The 14576-nt window shown below is 34.5% G+C and overlaps 1 protein-coding gene across 2 annotated transcripts in view; it reads left to right on the forward strand.

The window, feature by feature from the left end:
• Positions 1 to 14576, forward strand: part of TLCD4 (TLC domain containing 4) — a 72588-nt gene that overhangs the window by 35381 nt on the left and 22631 nt on the right. For both annotated transcript variants that reach the window (XM_072644071.1, XM_072644072.1), the window contains exons 5-6: positions 1494 to 1552; positions 2563 to 2657. In XM_072644071.1, coding sequence (XP_072500172.1) covers positions 1494 to 1552; positions 2563 to 2657 — 154 coding nt within the window. The remainder of the gene's footprint in view (positions 1 to 1493; positions 1553 to 2562; positions 2658 to 14576) is intronic.

The following is a 14576-nucleotide window of genomic DNA, read 5'->3' on the forward strand; positions in this document are numbered from 1 at the left end:
AGAGTATTTACATTCAAGAAACAAGTCCCCTTCCCAGCTTTCCAGCTATATGGTCTTCAAATTCCTTAAATATAATAGTGCCTTACCTGCCTCAAAGCAAAGGGAATAGATTATTTCTTCCAGTTCTGGGAATTTGATTCTTTCCTTTTTTAGCATTAATAGCATTTGTAATTTAAAATTTCACTTAGTTACTTAACATTTTTTGTCTCAGTTTCCTCATCTGCAAAATAAGTTGGAGAAAGAAATGGCAAACCACTCCAGCGACTTTGCCAAGAAAACCTCAAGTGGGGTCACAGAGAGTTGGACATGAGTGAAAGGGCTGAACCACAAAATTAGTAAAATTACCTAACTAGAAGTTACATTTTTGGTTAATTTGTACCATACATCAGCAATTACTTATGTTGTCAGACTGTATTACGGTCCTTAGTCCTATGTTTCCTACATAATTATAGATACTATTCATTTGATGTAATTAGTTGAGGGAGCTAATGCTATGATATTCCTTGTAATCTTAATAAAGTATTTGCTACACTGGGCTCCCGGCTATCCTTTGCAGCTCAGAATAATTGCTACTACTGTTTAATCTCTGCTTACTGTAGCTATTCCAGGGACTTGAGTTTGCAACAGTAATGAAGCCAAGTACTTATAGCTTTCCTAGTGTGGTGTGTGTTTTGAGAGGGAATGTAAAAGGAAAAATATATTCCTACTTTAGAAGAATTGAGCGGGAGTAAATTTTCCCCCTGTGCTCCTCAGTGGAACAGGACAGGTAAATGGCACAATACATAGTTTTGAGCCTGGAATCAGGAAGACATGAGTTCTAATCTAGCCTCATACCCTTAATACTATGTGATCGTGAGCAAGTCACTTGACCTTGGTCTGCCTCAGTTTCCTCAACTGTAAAATGGGTATAATAATAGCACCTATATCTCAGGATTATTGTGAGGATAAAAAGATAATATTTACACAGTGCCTACAAACTTTAAAGCACCGTATAAATGCAATAATTATCATCAGTTTTTATTACCATCAACCTAGTCTGGACACCTCAGAGCTAATCATTTGTCCTAAAAGAAACTTTGGAGACTTGTCTTAAGCCTCTAAGAGGTTCCCCATTGAAAGTATGTCCTAAAGCATATTTCTCAGTTAAATTTCATTCTTTTGGGTTAATTCAAAGGGATTCTCAAATTGTCAGAAGGGGTTGTATTTGAGGCATCCTATGGACAACGAATTCCTTCTAGAGTTTACATTGGCTGGAATATTCTAAAACCTTTCAAGTGACATCTCAGGAAGTGTGTCATGGCAAACTATTAGAGGGCTGATATGATTTACGTACAAAGCAGTAATTTGCCAAATAATGATAGAACAATTTTTCAAAATATTTAAACCATGGAAACAAAAACAAGTGTACTGGACGGTTCCCTTAGAAAAATTATGCCAAAAAATCCCCAAGTTGGATGGTCAAGACTAAACGTTATTTTCATTTTTATTCACAGGGGTGAGCCTTCACTTGTTCAAGTGAATCTTGCCATTGTCTCAGGCTACCTCCTCTCTGGTAATTATGTGATATAATTAAATGATGATTATGACTAATCAACATTTATTTTGATTTATATTTCTGTAACTATGCTATGAAGAAGTAGAGCTGTCTTTTGGTTCCTTTATGTCAGCCATACATTTTAAGAACTGTGATGAAAAAAAAATTATCCTTTGATTACATGCATGAAACCTTTCCCTCTTTGATTATGGCTGAATGATTTATCCTATCAAAAGGAGGTTATGAGGGAGAAATGCATCCTAGAACAGATGAGCTAGGTGTCAAAGAATAGGGACCTGGTTACTGTGACCTTGGTATTGTGGGTCTTTGTGGGTCTTCATTCTTGCTAGTTTCTGTTTTATGCATTTGCAGATTTAATGTGCTTTTGGGAATGATCAGTTATTTAAAAAAATAGCTTGAATTATTTTCCCCCATCTTTTAAAAAAGAATATTGAAGACTCTTCAAGTTTCTGAACCTAAATCCCTTATGTCAGAAAATGTTCAGAGAGAAATTTTAGGGTATTTTGACCTCTTCACTGCATTTCTGTTTTGTGATAAATCTTTGGACAATTATTGTGCTAGAAAAGAAATACTCTAGATCTTCTTTTCATAACTTTCTTCTTTGATGACTTTAGATCATGAATTCAAATTTATTGAATTTAAGTGAAAGCTCAAATATTATAAAGCTTTTTCCACTTAATTCCATACCTCTTAGTCACATGGGCTACACTTCCCTTCCCTGGAATAGCATAGCAACTTTGTGTAGCCATTTGCTTCACTTGCTTCTAGGTGGGGATAAGTTCTGAATCCTTATAGCAGAGGCATTTGCCTTCTCTGTGACTCCGTCTAATTCTATATTTTGTGCATCTTCCAGCATCTAATAGTTTTGTTGTTTTAACTTGACATCTGCTGCTGATAGGTTTGAAGTATGGAGCACAGGTAACAAGTCATTTTGAGTAAGTCTGAATTGGTGCAAGTTTTCCACGTATCCAGTCCCTCACTTTGGTCGTTTTTTTCCCTTTTTGCAGATATACTTCTTATCCTTTTATACTGGAAGGTGATTGGTGATAAGTTTTTTATTATTCACCATTCAGCAGCTTTATATGCATACTACTTTGTACTGGTGAGTGCCGTATGTTGCAATAGTCGGACAAGTAGACAAGATCGGGCATAGCAACTAAGGGTGAACGCTGATCTAAATATATAACTCTAGAACCTACTCCCCCCAAAATGGGAGCATTCCAGGAACGCTGAAATCACCTTAGTGATAGTTGTACAATATTGATTAACTATTAACTCAGATTTTAGTATTGTGTGCATACTGGTATTTGTGAGTTTTTGTGAGGATATCTATGTGAGTTTATGGTTATTTATGAATATATCTAAATAAACTCTGAGAAAGGTTGGCATATATATTTCCTTGAAATTGTGTTCAAAACCCTTTAAGGCTTTTTAGGGATCTGACTAGTGATGTACTGTTGTTGGTAGTTCAGATAATTTATGATTATTTATGATGATATAGCTTCAGGCATTTGCGAATTCCTATAAAACAGCTCAAATCATCATTCCCACTTAATGGCATACTTAGGCTAGATATCTAATTCTGGAATGTTGTTGGATGCCTGGAGCTTAATCTGAGTCCTAGGATTGAATGAGCAAATTCAGGCCAATTTAATCAAAGGTAAGAGAGTAAAGTAAAATAACAAATCTCATATGTATTTCATATAAAAAATTATTCTTCAAAATAGAAATGACATTAGTAACTTATCTCCATGCCTTCTCTAGGATGAAATATACTAATATGTCCAAAATAAATTCCAAAACAATAAATATTTCTAAGCTTTCTACAAAGCAAGATATCCTTTATGTTTTTACTTTTAAAGCCTAAATATGAGTACTGTCTTTTTTTCCCCTCACTGTTCCCTTTCACTGCCCCAGCTTTTGTTTTGTGGGTGAATGTTCATTTTGTATCATAATAGATTTTTCTTTTTAAATTTTATTTTCTACCATACACTTTCATAAAACCTTAAATGAAAGAATGTTAACAGCTATTTAATATGAGGTTTTGGTTTTTTTTTTAAATAACAGAAATGCATATGAGAAAAGTTTTTGGTATTTTTATTTTTAGTTATCACTAACATAAGATACCATATTGGTTTAAATTTCTGCTATGGCAGAAAATTCTTCACCTTTTTTGGTGATAGGCCAGAGTGAGAATTTTGTTATTTTATATTTGGTGTAAAATTACATTTAAAATGTAAAATTATTAATACTCAATTTAAATCTTTAACTTCTGTAGTACTGTATATGACAGGAATTCTCCTGATATATTTCCCCTCAAAAATCCGATCATAGTATAATAGATGTAGAGCTGAAAGGAATCTCAGAATCTATCTAGTCCACTCCCCTCAAATTACAGATTAGAGAACTAGTAACTCAAGAATGGTAAATTATTTCTCTGGGATCGCAAGTGTTGTAAATATCGAAAGTGGGATGAGCCTAGGTCCTCTGACTTAAGATCAGTGCTTTTCTTTGGTACTAGGTCTATGCAAATCACTCATCTGAAGTATAGTAGCTTTAATTAATGCAAATATTTATAGCAATAAAGTACAATTTTAAATAGGTATAACTATATATACCCATTTATAGCTACAAAAAGGCATTCCACATCATCCACTTTTCTGTGGAGCAGTATGGTTGTAAATAGAAGACAGAGCTGCCTTAGGGTTTTATATCTTTTGTCTTCCTGTGATTGATATATTAGGTAATTATAAAATAAGAGATTCTCATGACACATTGACAGTTTTTTCAGAAAACTAAATAAAATGCCAGTTTTTGATGCTATAACTTCAAGATTTTTATTACTTAAAAAAAAGAGTGGTACAACCTAAGAGTGTATGTGTAATTCTCTTTCTTATGACCTTAGTTATTTGATATATTGCTGCTCTGTACTGAGCAAGACCTGTTGATAAAATCTATTCAGAACAAAGTCTGTAGTAGTTGTTACTTTTCATTGTAGTGTAACTAATAAAAATATTGTAATATCAGGTAACAATTTAAGGAAAAATATATCTTTTGAACACATCACTATCAATACATATGCTATGAAAGCAATATGACCTAATGAAAAAAGTGTTATATTTTTTAATGTTAATTCATATTAATACCTTATGAATCTACTGTTCCCTCTTGCACATCATAGGCTTGATAAATGATGGCATGTTGAATGTTATGTTTGTGGAATGGGTACTGATTCTCATTGGACCTTCCTTTGTTCTTGCCTTTTTTGTTAAACCAAAATGAGTGCATGTTAGAGTCTAATTTTCAGTTAGCTTATTTTTCTCATTAAATAATATTAATGAATAAAAATCAGCTTTGATTCTAAAGGTGGTAGATTAGTGTGTTGATATATTAAAGTTCTGTCTCATTAATTTAATGAAGCTTATGCTAATAAAAGTGAATCTTTTCTTATGAAACCCAAAAGGGAAAAATTTTTGGTGGTATTGAAATTTCAAATATTTGATAACTCTTGCACTTAAAAATATAACAAAAGTACATATCAAGACCCACCTGTAGAATTTCAAGATGGAATAATTATTTTGCTTTATATAATGTAACTTTAATCCTTGTTATTTCTGTATCCTAATGCAGGCCTTCACAAAGCTGGTGTTTTGCTTTTATGTCATTATTCTTAATACTGGTCTAACTCCTATTTTAAGAAAATATACCTTTTTTGTACCTTGCAGTGTTTATAATTAAGATTTTTACAATAAGTTTTCTTTCTGAAATAATATTTCTTTTGTAGCTGATTTAGAATTTCACCTTCAAGAAGGAAAGAATAAGATTCTAATTTGCTTCCAATAAAGAGAACTTTTTCTTTGTTACCTAACTTCAATATTACTTGGATCCAAAGTAGAAATATAATGTAACAAGGGAAAGAAAAGTGTTCTAAGAAATGAATATATGAACATTCCCACATAAAAATAAAATTCATGTAGTGTTTTTCATCTGTCCTTTAGTTTGGACAGGTGAGAAGCTTTATTTTCCAATTATTGCTTTAATGCCTCGAATTAAGGTCTTAAGAATCAAGGATAGGAATTTTCTCCCCTATACATCAAATTTAGTAGGGAAAAAAGAAACACTAATATTGACCTGAATATGAGCATAGTGATTTACAGTTTCTTCTTTTTTGTGGTTTCTGTCCTTAGATAGTAAAATGCTGCAATTCTCTGATGATTCCGTGGTTTCCCCTTTTGTTGACTTACCAAAGCAAAACTTCGTAGACTGTCCTGTTGTCATGGAGGGAAAGTAATCCACTTATATTAAGAAATTAAAAATACATATATATGGTAAATGTTGTGGATAAACTCCTAACTTTTTGACACAGTGTCTTGAGTAAGAGTAGAACTCAGATTCTTTGGTAGCTTTTTAATCTTCTTTTGTGGGGATAATAATAATAATGTTAATTATTATTTATGTAGCATATTATTATTTTATTATTAGTAATATATAAATATGTATTTATATTTATAATATATTTACATATATATTTATATATAAATATATTTATTTATACATATATGAATAATATTATTGCATTCATCATATTATGTTATTATTTATGACCTTTGCAGAGCACTTTGCCTACATTATCTCATTTGATCCTCACAAAATCCCCATGAGCTAGCACTGCAAATATTATTATCTCTCCCTATTTTGCATATGAGGAAACTTAAGATTCCGAATGATTAAATGCCATGTCTGTGCCCATGCAGCTGGTGCTGGGTAAGATCAGAACTGGAATCTTCCAGCCTCCCACTCCAGCACCCTGCTTAGGATGCTGCCTCGTTGGTCTTCTTCACTGCTCATCCTGTTCTACCTTCTTATGAGGTGTAACTCTGGCACATCCATAGTTACAGTGTGTTTTGATAGTTTTCATGCTTTCAGGATTGAATTGAATAACATTGAGGATTCTACCCTCTTCCCACTCTCCCAGGCAATGGTGTCATGCCTCATCCTCTAGCAAGGTGAACTTTGTTTTCTCTCTCCCTTGTAAAACTACTTTTTGGGTCTGTCATCATCGATCACATCTGCTTGATAGTTCCTTATAAATGGTACCTTAAATGAAAAATGAAACTCCTAGATTGTTCCTGCTGTACCTCAGATTTTAACTCATATATCTGAAAAATAAGATGTTAGTAGCATAGTAATTGCTGTTTATAATTAATCGCTATTTATAATAGTTTTCCTGTGAGAAAATTTGTTTAGCATTCTCACTTGAGATGCTCAGAACAGTTCCTCTGGCAGTGATTTCCCCATCTCTCACCCTGGACTGCTGAGCAGTCAGATGGAAGACTCTTGTTCCCCACATGGTTGTGTTTGTTTCTACAGCTGGGTTTGAAGTGAGGCATGGATAATAGGCTAGGAAGCTGGTGAAGACCTCTTAGCAAGGCAAGGAAATCTGAGGAGGAAGTATTTGGAAAGAGATGAAAGAGATTGACTTCTCTTTCCTCTTCCATTTACTCATCCATTTGCACTCTCCCCTCACAACTGATGACCATCAACGGTATCTCTTTTTTATATTTTTTTCCTGTTCTTTTAACCCTTTCTTCTTTCCCAGCCCTTCCCTTGGCTAAGAAAGTTTTTTAGAGCCTTGGGAATAGAGTAGCAAAATAAGAGGATTCTGGCAGAAAGAAATGAAGAAAGTTTTTCAGGCTCTAAAATGGTTTTCCTTCCTCCTTTTCTTTTCTTCTCCTTCCTTCTTTTCTTTTCTCTCCTCCTTCTCCTTCCTTCCTTCCTTCCTTCCTCCCTCCTTATTTCCAGGGACAAGAGCAAAGTCTCCATTGCCCTAAGGGAATCAGAACATTTTTTTTGGTAGTCCAGATTAGATGGTTATGGGAGGTTGGGGTACGTAAGGGCTATAAATTAACTCACCAGTCCAAATATTGAGGACTATCCATAGTTCCTTTAGAGTGTTCCCCAGAATAGAAGTTAAAAAATGCAAACTATCTTATCATTGTGTCATAGTCCAATCAGTGCTAATACTTTTTTGTTCTTTGTAATAACCTTTCTTTTTCCTGCTACTTTATTTCTACCACCTTCCTGTCCCTAATGCCATCTTACACCACTGAAAGTGTATTTTTTTAATACAGTACTTATATACACCTGAAAGTACTTTGTTTTTCCACAAGGTGCGTGGTTTCTTTTTTGTTAGCAACCTATTTCCATGAACTTCTTTAATCTGTTAAAACTCTGCATTTTGTAGTGTAGGCAATTCAGAGTAAGTCTGTGATATGTGTGGTTGTGTGTGTAGCGAACCACACAAAGCATATATTCTGAACGAGCATTTCATTTTCCTGGTGCTCAGTTTGCTAAGCAAAAACATCTCAACAAGTCTCTCAGATTTCTTATGGCTCTAGAAGAACAGTAAGGTATCTGTAGTATAGATATATATGGCCTTCTAGGCCCTTAGGTGGGGCCTTTTGACTGATTCCAAGTTTTACAGAACAAGTCCTTTTATTAAGGGGATTTGTTCTGTGAAGTTTGGATTCAGTCAAAGGGCTGCCCTTGAGGACCTAGAAGGCCACATGTGGTCAGTAGGCTGCAGGTTCCCCACCCCTGAATACATTCTGTCTTAAAACCCCACCTTGATTATGACAGTAGTTGTAAAGTGAAATTTGGTATAGGACATATATGTATCTTGGATGTTGTCCAGAGAGATTTACCCACTGTACTCCAAGTGTTGTATGGTTACTCAGCCTATAACTCTTTCTTTCTTTGAAACAACAAAATGAAGCCACAGTGTGAAAAACTGACTTAGAAAAAGAGTGTTACTTAGCTTTCCTTTTTTTTTCTAATACTTCCTTCCTCAATACATACAGTTCCTTAGTAGGGAATCTATCGGGTTGAGAGTTGAGGCTTAGATGACTTTCTGTATATTTAATGAATTTCTTCTCACCTTTATGGGGCTAAATGAGTTAATGAAGTATTTTAGTAGGGATCAGATATATACCAGTTAACAGGAGTAAGTAATTGTGAACAGGAGCTAGTTAATTATTTGTTTAACTTTTTTGAATACCTAGAATTTTATTTCTAGAAAGAGACTTTAAATATTTCTTCCACAACCCTCATTTTATAGATGAAAAAGCTTGATGCTTATGGAGATTAAATGCCTTTTTCAAAATTATAAAGCTTAATAGTGCGGAACTAGGATTAGAACCTACTTTAACTATCAGCCCTTTGTTCTTCACACTTAGGTCAAGTTACTTCTGTTATCGCTGGCATTATAAGCAAGATTTACTTTGAATTGAACATCAGTGATGGTAATTAGATTATTTCTACTCCTTTGTCACTTTAGTTGTCTTTATTAAAATGTCAAGGAAATTTCAAAACATTAGATATTTTATTGAAATTTAGATAAAGGGGAAATCTAGCGCTAGTGAAATCTTGCAGTTATAATTTCATGAGAATATACATGGTTTCACGAAAATGTGAATCTACTATAACTTAGTAGATAGATGTTCTCTACTAAATAAGAAGTGGTCTGAATCTAAGAGAGGTTAACTGATTTGTCCATGGTCACATCGCTAGTAAATGTATATTATAGGATTTGAATCCAAGATATTCCTTCCTCTAATGTCAACATTTTCTATCCATTCACTCTGGGGGTATAAGGTAAGCATAGAAGGTTACTGTGCTGTGTGAAATCTTAAGGAGTAATTACCTATTTGGGGTGGGGGTATGGTTGAGGAAAAGGGGAGAATCAGGGAAGGCTTTACAGCAGAATTAACCTTTGAGTTAAGTAAACTTTATAAGATGGACAGGAAATCATTAGGCAGAGATGGTGAAGGAAGCCACTTTTAAACAAAGGGAGCTATACAGAGAGTGAAGCTGGAAGGAGAGAGTAGTATGTTTTTGTTGGAGTGAGTGGGTAAAAGGAAGTAATCCAACACAGTTCAACAACTGTTTTAAGTGCTTACTATTTGCAAAGCAGTATGCAGGGTGCTGGAAGTATAGATACAATTTAAAAACATTATTTTATTCTTGATCTTTCATTCTGCTTGTTGGATACAACATGAAAACAGATAACACTCATTTGAGGAGGAAGGAGACGATAGATAAATTGAACGTTGGAGTCTGAGGTGAGGAAGGATTGTATTCCAAGCTTAGAAAACAGCCTATGTAAAAGACACAGCGATGGGAAATGCAGTGCTGAGTTCATAGAACAGCACGTAGACCCGTTCAGCTAGAATAACCAGCTTATTGTGCAACAAGGCTAGAAGGGTATCCTGGAGCCAGATTGAGAAAGACTTCAAATGCCATGCTAATGAATTTATATTTTGCCCTAAAGGCAACAGGAAGAATCATTTCTTGGTTAGGGAAGTGCCATGGTTGCTGTAAGAATGTGTGTGCTTTAGGAGTATTACTTTGTCCTCTAAATAGAGGATAGATTGTTAGGGGGAAAGTACTAAAGACAGAGAGACTTATCAGGAGGTCTTTATAATCAGGCAAGAGATGAATGAGCATTCTGAACTATGGTGATGACTGAGTGTTTAGAGACCAGGGGCAAGATGTAGGAGATGTTCTGGAGGTAGGTTTGACAAGATCTTACAATTAATTGGATGTGGGGAGTGAGGACAAGAAATGAATGGAGGGTGATTCAGAGGTTTGAACCTCAGCGACTGGAAGAATGGTGGATCCTAAACAGAAATAGAGAAGTTAGGAGAAAAGTGAAGTGTGCTTGGGGATGGGTTGGGGTAGAGATAGAGATTTGTGTTGGATGTTTGTTGACCGTGTGATTGGCTAGAGGATATCCAGGTGATGTCCAAAAAGCCACTATTGATAAGAATTTACTAGAGCTCAGGAGGAAGATTAGAACTGGAAATATAGATCTGGGAGCCATCTGGTTAAAGATTACCGAACCACACCAAAAGAGAAAATATAGAAAGAGAAAAGAAACCAGGACAGGACTTTAGGGACACCTGCTGTACAGGGAGGGACGTGTATGATGATCTGGCAAAAGAAGTTGAGTAAGACCAGTCAGATAAGGAGAACCAAGAGAAAGCAGTGGCATAAACATCTAGGGAAGACAAATTATCCAGGAGGAGGATGGTTAACGGATGCTGTAGAGAGATTTTTAAAAAGTATAAAGAGTGGTAATAGTCCATCACATTTAACAATTAAGAGACCAGTGGCAACCTTGAAGAAAGTAGTTTCACCAGAGTGGTGGAGTCAGGAGTTATTATATTTAATCTATATTAACATTAGAAGCAAAACACATATTTTCAGAACAAAATAAAATGGACAAACACAGGAATTAAACTAACAGTTAAATTAAAAAATGGAATTAGAGGAAATAAATGAGAAGAGAGTGTGGGAATTGGGTGCAGTGAAGGATGAAGCTCAGGAGTTTAGGAAACCTATAGGGAATATAAATACATCATAGAAGCACTGATGTGGAATTATTTTACTGGAAGATATTGGCAGAAGGAACATTAGCAACAGAAAAACAAACCTAGAAAATATCCCACCTTTCTCTTACTACCTCTCTCTCCTTTCCCTCCTCTTTCTTTTCCATTTTCTCCCTTTCAAAGGGTCTGGAAGAGGATGAGGAGGCAGCGTAGATGTATTGTTTAGAGAGACAGGAGGAAAATAGAAGCAACACAGATCAAAGAGGAATTTGGAAGACAAATCAAGAAGGAACAGTTAAAAGTTATTAAAAACTCAGAAGAGTGAATCTGATTATTATATATCAAGAAAATGAGGGACAGGTTACAGTTCTAATTCATAAATGTTAAGATGGAAAAATTCAAGATTCAATTCAGACATAGTGTTGTTAAGCCTTAAGACTTTATTGACAAAGAGATGATGCTATAAGCAATGAGGGTGAAGGACTTGGGATCTCAGATGTATAACTAGAAAAGGACTTTAAGAGCCATATAATCTAAATCTCTCATTTTACTTCTTCCATTCTAAAATATCAGCATTTCAAATGAGATTTAACCGAAACTGAAGAATGACATGTAGACAGTTAAAGAACTTAAGACTTAATAATCCCCAAATCACTTTCCTAGAAAGCCAAGCATTCTCTTCTAAAATAAAAGATGGACATTTAAAAATCAAGTTGACTGAGTAGCAATTCATGGAGAAAAGGACTTAGCTCAGATCAATTTTGCTTTGGAAAAAAAAAACAACAGAAATACCAAAGGCCCTTGAATTACTTACAGGCTGAAAAGAACATCTTGAAAAATCCTCTGGAATGAACTCAGATCACTGAACTTAGTCCTTTGATTAATAGATATTATACAACCATAACTAGATTGAGATTCAACGCAGTTGTCATAGTGGAGGGAACATACAATGATGAAATTATTTTGATAAGTACTGAATGATGGAAGATGGCAAAAGGAAAATGGAGACTGAATTCTTTTTAAAAATTATGTGAAAAATGGCAATTACAAAGAGTGAGTGACAGGGAGAAAGGCCAGAGAATGAGGATAGAAAGAGCATATAAACTCCAGTCATAAACCAAAAGAAGACAAACTTGGAGGAATTACATTTGTGCTGTTCTTTTAGAGTTAATTGGATTGAAATAGGATTTTGTTGCTAAGTGTGAGAAAGGAGTTGTGTTAGTGAAATAAAGAACATTGTTAAATTATTCATCATAGGAGAAAGGGATAAATAAAGAATGGTAGAGAAGTCAAATTTATTGTTTGTAATTGAATGTAAATGGATAATCCCCCAATAAAGAGAAAAAGGGCTGATTAAAGACCACAGCACAATAATATGCTGCTTATAGGAAACAGTTTACTATCAAAGGATGTACATAAGTATAAAATTGTAGAGCAGATTAAATTTATCATGTTGCAGCTAACTTATAAAAACTAGAATTCCTGTGATAATGGCAAGCAAAGGTAAATTCAAATTAAAGAAAAAAAATCATCCCTCTGATGCTTACTACCTATCATTTGTGACCTTGGACTAGTTGCAGACTCTGGGCCTCCATTGCCTTGTTTCCTCAATAAAATTACTGCTTAGATCAGATGATCTCAGTCCATTTCAGCTCTAGATCTTTCATCCTCTGATTGTATATCACACTTAAAATTACCTTAAGTAATAAAAAATTCCTAGTATTGAACACCTGTAAAACCTAACTATATAGCAAGTGAGTTTATAAAAGCAAAGTTGACTGATGTACAAGGAAAATCAGAAAATCTGTAGTAGTGGGAAATATCAGCATCACACTAATGGAATAGGATTATTAATATAATAAACATATGTACTTGAATGCAGCATTTGAAAAACTGGATTTGATAAACATCATGAGAAATGAATGAAAGAGGTAGATAATATACTTTTGTCGAATACATGTTATGTACACAAAATAGATTATGTTCTAGGTTATCATGAAGTTTATAGATAAATTCATAAAGCTATCTTTTCAACCATTACATTTGTGAATCATAATGTAATATGTAAGTGTTAATATGCAAGCTTACATGGAAACAAAAAATGACTGGTTGATTGTATTAAAGAAAAAATTAAAATCAGTAGTTATATTAAAAGTAACAAAAATAGAAATAAATCATAATATATAAGTGATATAAATGAAGCTAAAGCAGCATGCAGAGACAAATTTATATCTAAATTTAAAAACGTCTTCAGGCAATTTAAGATGTAGGTCTAGAGCTTGGTAGAAAAGTCAATTCTAGAAATAGGAATTTGAGAGTTACTTGCATAGTGATACCAGTTGGAACCTTGGAAATGAATATAATTTCTTTAGAGAAAAGATAAAAGGATCAAAGACTAAAGCACATGGAACACTCATCTCAAGGGGTAAAGAACAAGATGAAGAACTAACATAGGAGATGGAGTGTTTTAGAGAGGCTGGAAGAAAACTAAGAAAGTATGTTGTCTTTGAAGTCTGGAGAGGCTAATCAGCAGTGTTGAAAGCTACGGAGATATCACAGAAGGTGAAGAAAAAAAAGGCGTCCCCTAGATATGGTGATTGGGCTATCTTGGTGCTCTTACAAGAAATTAGGATGCTTAAAGTAGTGGGAGTGGGAGCCAGCTTTGTAAGAAGTTAAGGGAAGAGTGAGTAGTGGAAAAAGTAAAAGTGTTAGATATACATAAGTTCCAAAAGAAGTTCAGCTATAAAAGTAAAGAAAGAAGAGATAGTAGCTAGTATCAAGACAACGCTTTTTCTCCTTTTTCTTAGGCTATGACAACCTTAACATATTTGTGGCCATATAGGTTAGAAAGAGATGAAGATATGTGAGAGATTAGGAATGACTGCTAGAAGAAGTTCCTAGTTAAGGCAGGAAGGGAATATGTAAAGGGATTGATCTTTGTGAGGAATAGGGAAGGACACCTCATCTTTTCTGACCAGAGAAAAAGGAGGAAAGTCAATGAATGATAATACTAAGGGGTTTTGAGGGGCAGAAGAGAGAAATCAAAGGAACTCACTTTGGATGGTTTCAGTGCTCAAAATAAGCTAGATCATTTGTTTTTTGTGGGGATAGAAAGTAGGCTTGTGATTGGGGACAAGAGAAAAGAAGGAATGTTTTGTGCTAGTTCCTAAGGAGAATAAGAGTGACTCAATAGGAATAGAATAGAAATATTGTTGAGTAGCAGGTATGACCTAGTTGTTAGGTACCATACATTTGTAGTGGAGGAAATTAGCTTAATTTGTTTACTTTCCCTGAATTCTTAGCTGACTTGGAACAGGAGTGAAGAAATTCTATACTGAAGATTACCCAGGCACAATAGTTCACACATGGAAACAGAAAAAGACAAAGGGGACTTGAGATCCTGAAAGAAACATTTGAGTAACAGACCCAGTGAGTCTGGGCACTGGGTCACGTGAAACTGATTTGAAGGGAATGAACAAGAAGAATAAAGATAGGTTAAGGAACCAAAGATTATTAAATTCTTGGGTTTACTTATACACAAGCACAGAACAAAACAGAATTTTGCCACAACCTAAATCAGTGAGGTTTTCAATATAAAATCAGCATAGGTGATAAAAGCTTAGTTTATGATA

Source organism: Notamacropus eugenii, chromosome 2 (genome assembly GCF_028372415.1).
Source record: "Notamacropus eugenii isolate mMacEug1 chromosome 2, mMacEug1.pri_v2, whole genome shotgun sequence".
NCBI classification, from domain to species: Eukaryota; Metazoa; Chordata; class Mammalia; order Diprotodontia; family Macropodidae; genus Notamacropus; species Notamacropus eugenii.